This window comes from Oryza brachyantha, chromosome 10 (assembly GCF_000231095.2).
Source record: "Oryza brachyantha chromosome 10, ObraRS2, whole genome shotgun sequence".
Classification (NCBI taxonomy): Eukaryota; Viridiplantae; Streptophyta; class Magnoliopsida; order Poales; family Poaceae; genus Oryza; species Oryza brachyantha.
Genome location: NC_023172.2, coordinates 10,555,108 through 10,569,459, shown reverse-complemented (window position 1 = coordinate 10,569,459; position 14,352 = coordinate 10,555,108). Strand labels below are relative to the sequence as shown.

Sequence of the window (14,352 nt, the reverse complement as noted above, 5' to 3'; positions counted from 1 at the left end):
GCATGTATTTTCTGTCTTAAATAGTTTTTTATTTTGAACTTTTATTTTTTTAAAAAAATTAGACACTAATTTTATTTTATTTTTTATATTGAACTCTACCAGAAGTTATTTCCGGTTCAAATCTGAACCTTTGGTCAAGCCAGTCTAAACAACACGACAAAATCACTGCCACACTAAATGAAAATAAGATTTGGTGAAGTTTAGTTTTAGAATTCAAAAATAGAAAAAAAATCTCTGAAATATATACTCCGTATTTATTCTACTGCTGCTGGAAATTAAAAACTTCCATTTGTCCGTTTCAAAATTTGACACAAAATGGCACGTGAAAATGTATCTCCCAAATACTCAGGAAATAAGGTTTTAACATGTGAAAAAATATTATTAGTGTAGAGGCAAATATACATGTATAACCCCTCGTGAAAAAATTGACATGTATAACAGTGTCATTTCTGTAGTATATACAAACATTTGGAAAAGATTGGGTGGTGTTCCAACTCTAAACATTTTGTAAATCTGTACAAAGTTTCTATCAGTTGCAGCAACCTTTATGTACAAATTCCACAGTGCTCCTCTGTTGTTCGGTGCTCAAGATAACAAAACGCAATCCTTGTCTTTACCTGTCAAGTCCATAAGATGATCCAATTCACATGCTCAAGATTTTTTATCCTTGTCAGTAAAAAATGTACTCTCTCCAGTCGGTAATACAATTTAGTACTCCCAATGTCAAATATTGGCGACTGGAAGGAGTAAACCATAGTGGAATGGAGATGATCTGATGATTTGCATACTTACATCTATTTTAGCTTCAACAGACTAAGCAGCGCAATAAACCGGAAGAGTACACCCATGAGCATGATAATCTCGATGCAAAGAATAAAATTATTGATATCATAACCACCTTTTAGCAATGCTCCACATCGAGTAATCAGCCATACTCCAGAATATCTGAAGGGTAAAATGCGTTAGAAAAATGTTCATATAGCTTGTGGCACATACAGACTTAATAAATATACCCATCGAATGCTGATTAGAGGACAGAACAGTACTAACTTTTTGGCTCCTGCAATGATGAAAGCCTCTAGTGTCCACTTGGGATAGCATAATCCCTTTATAAAATTTGGAATGTTTGCTTGAGTGCCTACCAAGACCAGTACCACAGGTATTAACGCAGAACACTGCAAGAGCAAAGTTCATTTAGCCTAATGACGTGATTTGGAATTGCACGCATATGCCATGATGAAAATATTGAAATTATTCTACTTACCAATTGAGCTAATCCTAGCTCAAACCAAATAGCAAAAGTATATCCTATGCCAGTTACACAATAAACTAGTGCCAAGAACACCACGTAGTTGTCAATAAATTTAGATCGTGGGTTGTTGAAGAAATAAAATGTCGAGAGGAAGACAATTGGCTTCACCAAGGTGTTGAAATGATCAATTGTATCTCTTGCAAGAAAATAAGCTAGAGTGCTCATGCCAGATTCTCTCTCCCTCCAATATTGCAATCTTTCTGGTGAAAATGACCGCAGTGCCGCAAGCTGGCATAACAATGCTGTACAAAACACAGTAAAGTTAGCTAAAATGTTACTGTACCTTTTTCAGGGAGTGCTGTGTATCATTGTCTTAAGAAGAAGAGAAATATATATGACCTGTGTGTGACTATAGTTTATTTTGCAAGGAAATACAACACTATTGTTGTATAATCATTATGTTGCAAAAATGGAACTGCTAAATTCTGGTATATCTTTATGTGACAAAAGAAAAGGTTGAGATGTATTATCCCCTATTTTTCTAACAATTCACTTTTTATGTTATCCAGGTACATGTTCGAGGGTGAACTGTGTATGTTGCTACTTGATAATTTGATACAGTTAGAAAGGTAATGATATAATGTTTTAATAAAGGATAAAGGTTCTAAAGTACGGTTAAGCAGTATTCAGGTGGTCACCTACCAGAAGTGATTTTATAGCCCAGCTACAAATTATGTGGTAGTGATATATTCTGTCCTCTATAAAGATGCATTACTTGATGGAAAATTAAGAGGTTACTAAAAACAGCTAAAAAACTGACTTACAAACTGCAATTATGGTATATCCATATGAAGCTGCACCGAATGTATCATCACTAACTTTAGCAATTGTTCCAATGCATATGCCAGCAATACACAGTATTAAGTAATCAACAGCTTGTAGTGTAGCTTCACGTAGGCGTTGCTTAGCTACCCTGAAAATATCATTTTGATTGTAGAGTTACTGATTCACCCAAGCAAATAAGAGAAATTAAAGAAATTGATTTACCTTCCTAAATAATATTTGTATTGTGCAAGTACACCGGGTGTTTTCCTGTCCAGTATACCATATGATTGCCTAACATTTTGGTGCACTGAATCTGCGGTCTCTGACTGATCTGCAAAAGACTGTTCCCTAGACATGGATCCAACGGTATATAACTCATGAAGATTATTAATATCCTCAAGATCTTTCTGCATATCTTTTGGAATTTCATATCCGTTACGTAGCATCCAAAGAAGTGGCAAGTGTTTAGGAGCAGCATGTCCCCTCATTTTAGTCTTTGCTATTCCCTCTAAGATGTCAATATAGTAGTCTGGAGGATTCTCACGCTCAGGCACTTTAATCCCCAGGCTTGAGAAGTATGTTTCAACTTCACTTATAGGACCAAGGTAAGCAATAAGACCACCTCTTGCCAAAAGAACAAAGTCATCAAACATGTTGAACAAAGTATAGCTGTGTAACAAAAAATAATAATTGTCAGATCCAAGTTTGTATTTGTGTAAAGTAAAAACAGTTTTTAAAACAAAATATTTTAGTTCACGGGGGGGGGGGGGGGGGGGGGGGGGGGGGGGGGGTAGGTAAATGACAGGTTGACCACTTCTCTTTTTCTTCTGACTATGGTATATAAAGGTTAGAATTACTATGTATGAGATTTTTTTTCCTAAATTTCGTGATACCTACTGATAGGTGACCTGGACACTGAAAAGCAGTATATCGGATGAACTAATTCATAGTAATACTTTGCTTCTGTATATCATTAGTAATGAGTCATTAATTATGTCATTTGAAGAACTGAGTGCTGATTCTTTATGAAAGGAGACAAATTAATAATGCAGTGTTTATAAGCAAACCTTGGTTGGTGAATCACTGCACAAACATTTACGCCTTGGAGTGCTTCGTGGCGAAGAGCTCTTAAAAGTAGTTGAGAGGAAGCACTGTCCAAGCCTGTGGTTGGCTCGTCTAAAATAAGAAGAGAAGGCTCCATAACCATTTCAATCCCCACATTTACACGCTTCCTTTGTCCTCCAGAAATACCCCGTTTCTCCACTGTCCCAACAAGGGAATTCCTGATTTCTTGAAGCCCTAATGATCCAATAACCCGTTCAAGAACTATAATCTTATCAGCTTTGGACATGCCTTTGCTTGACCTTACTCCAGAAAAAAAAAGATGTTTGTATAAGAAAATTAATTACTTTTATGACAATGTAGAGTACATTCATGAAAATAACTGCTAAAATAAATTTGATGGTATCATTTCTTTTTATTTATAATACTAAAGAGCATATACAGCTATCACTTGAAGTCATTAGGCAAACAATATATTTTATCTGAGAGCTAAGGCTAATTATCTATCAGGGAGGGTGGTTGGCAAAAATGAATCCCAAACATAGATGACAGATCATATTTAATACTAGGCAAATTACATTAGTCAATGATAAGTCTTGCAATGCTGTGTCATAGCTCATAAGATCTGATCTAAGCGTGCTTAATGGCATTTAATGGAGGAAAATAATGAATTATGAAAGCAAACAAGCTATACACTATATGCATGTATATAATAGTACCTGCAACATGCACTAAACCATAGGTTTTCTTCAACCGTCAGGTTCCCATGGACAATGTCATCTTGTGGCACAAAACCAATGATCTTCTTATATGACTGCATTGATCCCGATTTTCCATTTATAAGAACTAACCCCTCCTTCTTATATCCTGCTGTTTTACCTAAGACAGCATTGAGAAAAGTAGTCTTCCCTGCTCCAGAAGGACCCATGATAGCCGTTACCCTGCCTGGTGAAAGTTTCCCAGTAACACATTGCAGAAGTTTCTTTTTTCCAATGGATAGTGTTAGACCTTTGAAAACCACTTCAAACATTGGCCTTCGCTGTCTGTCTTCGGCAGCTAGATACACTACTCTGGACAGTGTTAATTTATCATTATCTGGCTGCAGAACTCTTTCCCTGCCAATTTGACTATATGCACGCCTGTACCTTTCAGTGCGCGCATGTGCTAGTTTTTTGCGATTTTTAGATCTTTTACCGTTACCTTCAGTAGCATGCCGCACCCCATTAGATGATGCAGCTATTTGTTCGGGCGTATCAAAAGACTCGGACATTTCTAACTCATGACTTAGTACAAGTTCTTTTGCTAATTTCCATCTTTCACGTGCTGTTGCTGATTCTTGTGCAATTGTTGCAGCCTTTCTACGAGATTTAGACAATATTTTAGCTCGAATTCTGATGAATTGATCAGAGCAGTTGTACACCAGTAGCAAAACAGTGGTCAAGATAACCTGCAAAAGGAACATGAAAAATAGAGAAATTTAGCACAAAATAGTAAACATTGTGCACCTTCTTTAAAATACTCTTTAAAAAATAATAAATAAATATTCATGAACATCCATCTCTCTCTTTTTTAGGTGATATTTGATGAAAGCTGACATGTGAGAGAAACTCAGATACTAAAATAAATTCATGTATTGCAGAAACCTGCAACTTATATCATTTGCATGCATTATAATGAAACAGAAGTAATGGTCATATCTACATGAAAGGAGATAGGACTTCTGTTCAAAAAAATATGAGGCGCAGATTATAAACTCAACCAGAGAACAACTATATGAATAAAAAGAAATTGAGTTAGTGATATCAAAAGGCTGTTGCTGAGAAAAATATTTCCTGCCAAAACACAAATTTTAGGACTTTATATACATTTGTGTAAAATGTCTCATCTCAAATTTGAACCATGGGAGGCATCCTTTGGGTGTAGGGTAAAAACATGCCAATTTTCAGGTAACACATAATAGTCAACACCCAAAGACAAACAGAGAGAGAATAGGAAAAGGGGTAAAAGCTGGTACATACAATTAATATGCCACCGAATAAAGCGGTCTGTTCTTTTGTTGAATTTTTCTTACATGTATTTTTCCAAATACACTCTGCAAATGTATATGAAGTTGTTGAGATTCCAACAATATATTCCAAAAGGAAACAATAGCAAATCTAATTTGTATATATGTTTATCAGAAAGTATTGCAGCAGCATTACCTAAAGAAATTTGAGACAATATTTTTTCACTAGACAATCTAAATTTAATTAAATAAATCTATATTAGACAGTGAAATTGGAATTTTGTACTTGGAGTAACTGCAACCCAGTTATTATGATTTCAAGCGATAGTTCAACTCTAGAATAAACATTAAAGTGTTAGATTTGATGTGGAGGTTTACTGATAATACAACTTTGAACTAAATCACCATAAATTAGATAAGTAATAGTTCTAAATCATGCTTCCCAATCAAGATGATGTGGAGACAAGATATACATACTATATTCATCTGTGGAACCTTTACGGCAATAGTACCTGCAAAAAGATAGTTATAAATAGCAATCAGCAACAGAACAATGTAAAAATATACTGCAGATATATCATAGAGGGGGTAAAGGGTAGAGACAGCACCCCTCAGTACAGTTAAATTTTTGGGTTGTTGTTGGACAGTAATGCCCTGGAGGGCAGAAGACATCATCAGTTGTAATCACATCTGCCCAAGAATCTGCAGTGCCACATGCATGGTTCGATCCTGGAGTTATTTGGTAAGAGTACCTGGCATTTTTTTCAAACACAAAAAAAATCAGTCATGTGCTATGAAATTATTATGAAGTGAAGAACATTTAACTGGTGATGTTGTTATGTAGTTTTGCCAATGAAAATCCCCTTACGGATCACAAAGCCCAGTAGTTTCATTCAATGTTGCTAGAGGACAATAAGCACCCAACGGACAAGCTGTGACAAAAAAGAGTGAATGTTAGCTAATCAGCAAAGAATAAGAAACTATGAATACCAACAAAAGAAACAAGGGGGGTGATTTACTATATATGATATGTAATTTCGATGAAAATAAGATGTATATTCTGTACCTATAAAGTTTCCCTAATAGGCAACGGAAAATAATAACCAAGTGCATCAAAAGAATTCCAAGGACTCTTTGCACTTACAATCTTGAACATTTAGCATTCAAAAGTCTTAGCACATTTTATAACAATGATCGACTTTGCAGGACCTTACAGAGTACAATAACATCTAGTCATGTAAAACTGACTTAATGCTGGAGTATTTGTTGGAAGGAAAGAACTTACGTATCATACAGGTCAGACCACGAGGGCAGAAGAAACCTGGACAGCATGGCCTGCAATTAACCGCACTGGATGGGACCACTCCTGATGATGAATTAGCATCCTGTCTTGAGCAAGCCCAGCCAGGCTGACACCCTAGTGCCCATGAGTTTTGGTCACAGTTCTTACTAACCCTCGTGCTGGGTTTTTTACCCAAGCTTTTAACATATATCTCTATGTCCGCTTTCTCGCACAACATTCCAGTCATTTCCCCTGCATGTATACAATATTTTGAGGGGTTAAATCATAATACATTTGCTTTGAGAAATTTTAGCATTTACCAGCACCCTAACGCTACCTCCAAAACGTTGCAGCATCAGATAAAAGAGAGAGTACAATATAAGCCAGAACTGAACTCAAAAGTCTCAAACTCCTGGATTTCGCCTTTTTCTATGGCACTAACACTTTATATCATTCTACAATCTTGATTGTGATAGTAAACTGTAAATTCCTATATTGCCTGCTTCAGTTTCATTAAGGAAAATTCAGATGAGTATTTTACGAACACATCGAACAATCACTTTGTCATCACCTAGTTAACTGTTTCAGTAATCCATTGCCTTACTCAAATGTTGGCATCAAGCTGAGCTTGCCGCATAACATAAACAGAAATTAACGACAACTACATCTTCCAGTCCCCTACTAAATTCCTAATCCCCTTCCACCATCTCACGGAGAGGACCAACGCCAACACAAAGGAACAAACCCTAAACCGTTCACCGAAGGAACTCCCAAAAAGTGCATTCCTCTCCTCGTCGCCGCTACTGCCAACCCTACTCGTGCCGAGGATTTAAGGAAATGAGGGGATCGACGGTTGGGGTTCGAGTTTACCACGGCGCGCGAGGAGCCACCGCGATGCTCTCCATCACGAAGACGAGCTGCGGTCGGGGAGGAGGGTTGGAGGCCTGGAGCGAAAGCCTCCGCCCAGCGCTTGAAGGCCGCCGCGGCCGCGCCGGCGACGCCGTGGCTGCCGGCGCATTTCCCCGCGGCAAAGCAGAGCGGCGATGTGTTGTGCTTTCCCTACTGCGGTGGTTGGTTGATCTCTACCGTTCGTTCGCGATCCAACGGCCCAAAATCACCCATACTCGTACATGCAGCAAGCTAAAAATGCTAACTCTCCTGTCCCGAGAGCGTATTTATTGAATTGTTAAACGGACATATTTTTAGAAAATATTCTTATCTAAAAGTAAAGTTCGTAACAGCTAAGGCTTAATTATTTATTATTAATATAAGAAATCTCAATTTACGTTATCATCTTCTCTTCGATCATCGCCAAACCCTACCTAAATCTATAAACAATTTGAGTTGTCATTCAAAAGCAAAATTCCTACTGAACAATTCGTTCACGGCATCCAAGTTTCAGCGTTTTCGAACAAATTAAAATACAACCAAAAATTCCTGCAACACAATCACGCGGGAACTTGACCGAGACAAACAAGAGGCAACGCCAACTACTAGCAAAAGTCGCTGGTTTTCTTGCCCAGAAGCAAATCCATTCGATCTAAGCCAGATTACGATGTGTTTTCATTCTTTCTTGCTTAATTAAATCAAAGCCAAAAATTAAATTTAACCAAGCCGAGAGAGATTACGACACCTTGAGTCTGCTCCGCGCAGTCGGAGACGAAGGCGGTGTCGGGGAAGCTGAACGCCTGGCTGAAATCCTCCTCCCTGCGATCGAACCAATCAATCAATCACCCTCTCGTCTCAGGATGGACGGCGCAAAATATATACGGCGGCGGCGGCGGCGGCGGCGGCGGCGAGGGGACACGTACACGTTGGCCATGCAGAAGCCGTACTTGGCCTGCACCTCCGCGGCGAGCTCGGCGCGGACGGCGTCGATCCTGGACATGAGAGCGGCGGGCGGGACCTGGTCCAGCGGCGGCAGCGGCGGGGCGGGCGGCAGCCGCACCGGCGGGGTGGAGTTGGACGGCGGCGGGATGACGACCTGGCACCGCGCCGCCGGGGGCAGCAGCAGCGTTGACGCCGCCAAGAACAGCGCCGCTGCCGCCGCGGCGAGGGAGCCCGCCATGGGAGCTGGCCGGTGGGGTGGTAGGTGATGACTGACAGGCACTGACCCCGTCGAGGCCAAGCCCCAGCTAGCGTAGCTTTTGTACCTTGCGTGGAAGACCAAGACCATGGCTTTAGTGGCTGCTGGCATCCGGTGACTTTTTTTTCTTGACGTTAATTAGGAGTATTAAATATAAACTGGTAATAAAATTAATTGTATAAATATAGGCTATTTTATTAGATAAATTTTTTAAGCCTAATTAAGCCACGGTTAACAAATGTTTAATGTAGTATCACATCCACTAATCATAGACTAATTAGGCTCAATAGATTCGCCTTACGAAATAGTCCAAAATACCGGTTGGGTTTTATTAATAATATATATTTAATGCTTCTAATTAGTAGCCAAATATTCGATATGACATGGACTAAAAAAAGTCAAGGGGATTCAAACACCCCCTTAGGCTCCGTTTAGTTCCCAAAATATTTTCTCAAAACAACTCATCGAATTTTTGACACATAAATAGAGCAATAAATATACATAAACATTGAACTAATTACACAATTATAAAAGAAATCGTGAGACGAATTTTTTGAACCTATTTAGTACGTGATTAGCCATAAGTGTTACATTAACCTATTTAGTACGTGATTAGCCATAAGTGTTACATTAACCTATATGTGTTAATGACAGATTAATTAGGCTCAAAAGATTCGTCTCACAATTTTTTGATGGAATCTGTACTTTATTTTTCAGTTAGACTTATGCTTAATAGTTTAAATATATGTCCGTATATCTAATGTAATGTTTTTTAAAAAGATTTTACAAAAGGAACAAGGTCTTAGTTTGTACAGTCGCTGGACGAGACACGGTCAGAGTATCACGCGAGCTTGCCTTGCGCGCGCGTGTACGTCAGAGAGAGAGGGTTTGGTTGGGTTAGGATCGGAGGGAGGAAGACGACGACATTTTCTTTCTCTGTACTTTTCTTCTTTTAAGATGAAGTGGAGCCGAGGCAATTTAATTCTGTGAGGAATTATCAGCAGGATGATGTGATTGGAGCAGCTGCCCCCACGGGATTATTTGCAAAGCCGTCTATATGCTCACGTCCTGCTCGATTGGTTAATGGGACAACAAACATTGAAAAATATGCTATGCGAAAAATCTAAAATCAACTTTAAATTTAGGTTTTTCAAATTTGTTATTAGTTTTTTTTTCTAAATTACAAGAATATCACTGGAATGACCGTTCGTAATTTTCTAGTAGCAGTCTTACGATAACGTTTCAAACCATTGATAAATTTATAATTGTCTAAAATCTAAGGTTGAAATTTAATAATTTAGCTTACAAGTATAAGTGAAAATAGCAAAATGAGGAGGTCGCATGATTTGTTTTTCCGTTTATCTCAGGTTTCATTAGCTCAATCAGTCAACCTACTCTTCTATAAAATCGTAAAGATTAGTAGTATGCATCGACTAACTAGCAGATTAAGCCTTAAGGCAGGTAAGCAGACGTACGCTGATTAATCAGTGTCCGTGAGCTTGGGAACAGAAAAGAAAAGTAGTATTAAGGAGAGAGAAAGCAATACATGGGCCTGAATGGCGGAATAGCGTAATGATAAGGAGCAAACTCTGCTTTCTTAGGGCCAGTCTAGTTTAGTATTAAGGAGAGAGAAAGCAATACATGGGCCTCAATGGCGGAATAGCGTAATGATAAGGAGCAAACTCTGCTTTCTTAGGGCCAGTCTAGTTGCCAAAATTTTTTTGATAAAAACATCATATCGAACGTTTGACCGGATGTCGAAAGCGGTTTTTGGACACGAATGAAAAAACGAATTTCACGGCTAGCCTAGAAACCGCGAGACGAATCTTTTGAGCCTAATTAATCCGCCATTAGCACATGTTGATTACTGTAGCACTTATGGCTAATCATGGACTAATTAGGCTTAAAAGATTCGTCTTAAGATTTCTTCCATAACTGTGCAATTAGTTTTTTGGTTCATTTATGTTTAATGCTTTATTTAGATGTCCAAAAATTCGATGTGATTTTTTTAGAAAAGAATTTTGAAACTAAACAAGGCCTGAGTATGGGTAATAGGACCGCGCTCCAGAGACTAAGAGAGAGTGGCATATATTTATATATTTCCTCTATCCCTAAATGTTTGATGCCGTTGACTTTTTTTATACATGTTTGACCGTTCATCTTATTTAAAAAAATTACTTAATTATTAATTATTTTTATATCATTTCGTGTATTGTTAAATATATTTTTATGCATATATATAACTTTATATATTTGACAAAATTTTTTGAATAAAACGAATGGTCAAACGCGTATAAAAAAGTCAACGGCGTCAAACATTTAGGGACGGAGGTAGTATTTAATTTTTAAAATATTTTATAAAGAGTGTATTTTTCGTTTAAAGTATTTACGTATCTATGTCCCAATACTTTCTAGGAGGGTCTTTTATTAAAAAAAACATCCTCCCATGTACCATATTTTATAATATGGTAGACGATCGTTGGAGAAGGTTGATGCAAAAGGTTATTGTGAGTGGATTTTTGCATGTGCCCCCTTAACAGCTTAACAGAGGGTGTGTTTTTTTTTCCATGAAGGGTTACACCGCTAGAGTGTCTGTTCAGAAAATGTTCCAAGGGAGGTTTTTTGCATGTTTTTATATATTAAAAGGCCATTGTCGTATTTATAAGAAAAAAAAAGAAACTCAATTTTTAGAAGCAAATGTGTATGGGCCATTTGTCCAGTTGAGATACTTTAAAAGTTCAATAGCACATATTTCAATAGAACTTATTTTTGGACCTTATATGCTTCAACCTCAAATATATTACTCCTAATGGTCCAAGATATAAGTATTTTTAGGATTTAAATTTTGTATCATAATATAAATATTTTTGCACTGAGTGATTTTAATCACCACAATTATTGTAGAGCCAATCGGATGCTTAGAAAGAAAATCTAATCAATTTAAAATTCAAAAATAACCATTAAAGTAACTAAAAGAATTTTTTAACATATCTTTAGATTAAATAACCTTAAAATATTTATATTCTGTAACAGATACAACACACCTAGAAAGAGAGCACTTATTTTGGGATGGGACGGGACGGAAGTAGCAGTAATAAAATCAAGCATGGTTGCAGGGAAGTTCATCATATTCAGTGTCCTGTCTCTTGCTGGGGCGCCAAGACATGCAGCGTCTAGATATCATTATGATACCTTGATTTGCTGATAAGATCAAACAAATTAGATGGGCAAATTAAACAAGCCATAATTTATCCAAGTTCTGGTACTAATCAAGATTCCTTGCCGGATACAAAGTTGACCAACAAAGCAGAAGCAACGGCAGCAGCCGCTGCAACTTACAAATTGAAAGATTCGATGATAGCCCATGTCCGTCTGAATCTAACAGAGTTGTTATTATTAAGGCTCACTATTTACCAATTGATCTCACCAACTACTTACCATGTGTTCTTCCTCAAAATTTTAATGCAATGAATTTGATAGTTCTCCTACCATTCTTTAAATAAGAACTAAATGGCATGTTTCGCCAATGGAATTGTAGGACTGCTGACAGTGCAATATTGTACTGGTATATAAATATTTCAGATATACGCCAAAAGAAGTGTTTTGGGCAGATCGTTTTGACCACAGCAGTTTTAAATGACTGTAGTATTAATTAGTGCCATGATTTAGTGCTTAGTTCATAGCTAATACTACATCCGTCCCAAAATAAAGTCATTTTCAGTTACTCTTCGTCTTATTTGAAATATTTTTGCGATTAATATTTTTTTACTACATGATAAAATATAAATAGTACTTTATGCGTGACTAATTATTTTAGTTTTTGTTCAAAATTTTTAAATAAGGCGAATGGTCAAACATTGGATACGGAAAAATAAAAAATAAAGTTATTATGGGACGGAAGCAGTAACAAATATATTCCAGTAAAATTGCAGCTATCTATGAAGGATTGCATATCATATATTATCATGGTCCAACTGATTTTCTATGTAATTTACTCTCTTTGTAACCATTTCAATATCTGAGCACGGGTAGTAAGAAAATATTTAAGAATGATTGAAGTGAGGTTATGAACTTATGATTAGTTGAGAAAGTAATATACATGGAAAATTTGAATAGAGAGTGATCATAACATTATGGTTGGTTAAGATGGGAAAGCAGGTAGAGAAATAGGTCTATTTTGAAAGAAAGGGTGGTTGGTACAAATAGTTTTATTTTGGAATAGGGGGCGGAGGAAGAAATAGGCAGGAAACAATGGTGGAGTAGAAGTATTCATCTATACTATTTTAAGTAGTGGTGGAAGTGAATCTGTCATCCATAAACTATATTATTTTAAAGTAGTCCTATATATTGGCTCTATTTTTCATCTCTACAAAACAAGTTCCAAACAATACTAGCATCATCTCTCTCCATAGCAAAGTACGGGTATTTAGCTAGTATACATAAAATTTGTAGAACTTCAACTCTTCAAAACTATCTGTTCAAAGACAAACAGTAAGTTTTTTTAATAGCATATGTTCCGACATCAAAAGTGAGTTTCAGGAATGCCACAATTTTCAGTTAAAAAAGAGATGGAGAATTCTTTATATGCAACTGAAACTAGACCGATTTCCTTATATGCCACTTGAAACTGGCTCTTTCTCTCCATACCATTTTTTAAATCTATCAACCTCATAATTGTTGGTTGATTTATCGACTTTGCTGAGAAACAGGACGAGATATAACCACCTAATTTCAATAATGTCACTATCGTTAATGAAACATTAGTTGACATTAAGTAAAAGGAAAAAAGGTGCATTTGCTCTCAAGGAAAATTTTATATGTGACTATCAGAATTTTATTTCTCATATGTTATATCCAAAAGTCTTATTACTTATAAATTGTTCCATACATATGCATGCAACTGTTATATTCTACCCAATTGCTATCGTTGTACAACACAATTTATTAACGGTTGGATATAACCTATGAAAAATAAAATTTTGACAATCACACATGAATTTTCTTAAGGGAAAATACGCCTTTTTCCCCGTTGATTTATTGGCCAATGGATAAATTTAAAACAATGGCATGGAGGGGAAAAGCTAACTTCAACCAGCATATAAGGAAACCTGTCTAATTTTAGTGGCAAAGAGAAAAGTCAGCAGAGACCACCAAAACACACGAGGGAGGAAGTCATCGAAAGCAAAGGTGAAAGATGGAACAGAGAGAAGTTTTGACTTTGCTGGTTGATTATTAGCAGTCATAATCGTTGTTAAAACCTGCGCAACTTGCAATAACCAGGTCAGAGCATACCGCAAGTTTTTCTCCTGAAGCGAGTACAGTGTCATCTAGTATCCAAATCATTCAGACAGGGCTGTAGCGATTAGGTAGGTAACCTGAAATCACAGGATGTAATTAATAATGTACTTTACTAGCGGAGAATATGACTGACAGACCCTCCTTTGCTTGTGCTTATAAGCAAAATTGAATTTTCAACCTTAAATTTGGAGTAGATTTGGAGGCTTTTATCATAGCTTATTGTTCGGCCTTAGCTTTTAGATCACTAAAAACACGTATAAAAGAATTTATTCATAAACTATTTATTATTTGTAAATTTGTCGTTTGGTTTTTTCGCTAAATAAGCCAAAAATCACCCCCGAGTCTCAATGAAACAGTTTCTTACCAGTAATTAAATATTGACGGTCTCCACTGATTGCTGATGAACCTAATTAATTATAGTCGGTATGGTAGCTCTCCAAGCCTCATGATAATATTATCTTTATTAGATATGTCACCCACCCAACAAAAAGAGAGAACCTACTTGGCAAGTGTTCATTGGATGAGAAGTTGATGCCTGCAAG

General features: G+C 36.9%; 1 protein-coding gene across 1 annotated transcript; it reads right to left on the bottom strand.

The window, feature by feature from the left end:
• Positions 1-304: 304 nt before the first annotated feature.
• Positions 305-8,494, bottom strand: LOC102702133 (ABC transporter G family member 25). The gene is made up of 15 exons (XM_040528002.1): positions 8,238-8,494; positions 8,060-8,133; positions 6,430-6,678; positions 6,013-6,076; positions 5,753-5,896; positions 5,622-5,656; positions 5,158-5,231; positions 3,859-4,586; positions 3,145-3,441; positions 2,300-2,746; positions 2,077-2,225; positions 1,265-1,554; positions 1,051-1,175; positions 793-945; positions 305-617 (listed from the first exon to the last, which is right to left on the bottom strand). Exons 1-14 carry the CDS (start codon positions 8,492-8,494, stop codon positions 795-797), a joined length of 3,084 nt encoding a protein of 1,027 aa, XP_040383936.1. The 3' UTR covers positions 305-617; positions 793-794.
• Positions 8,495-14,352: the final 5,858 nt, after the last annotated feature.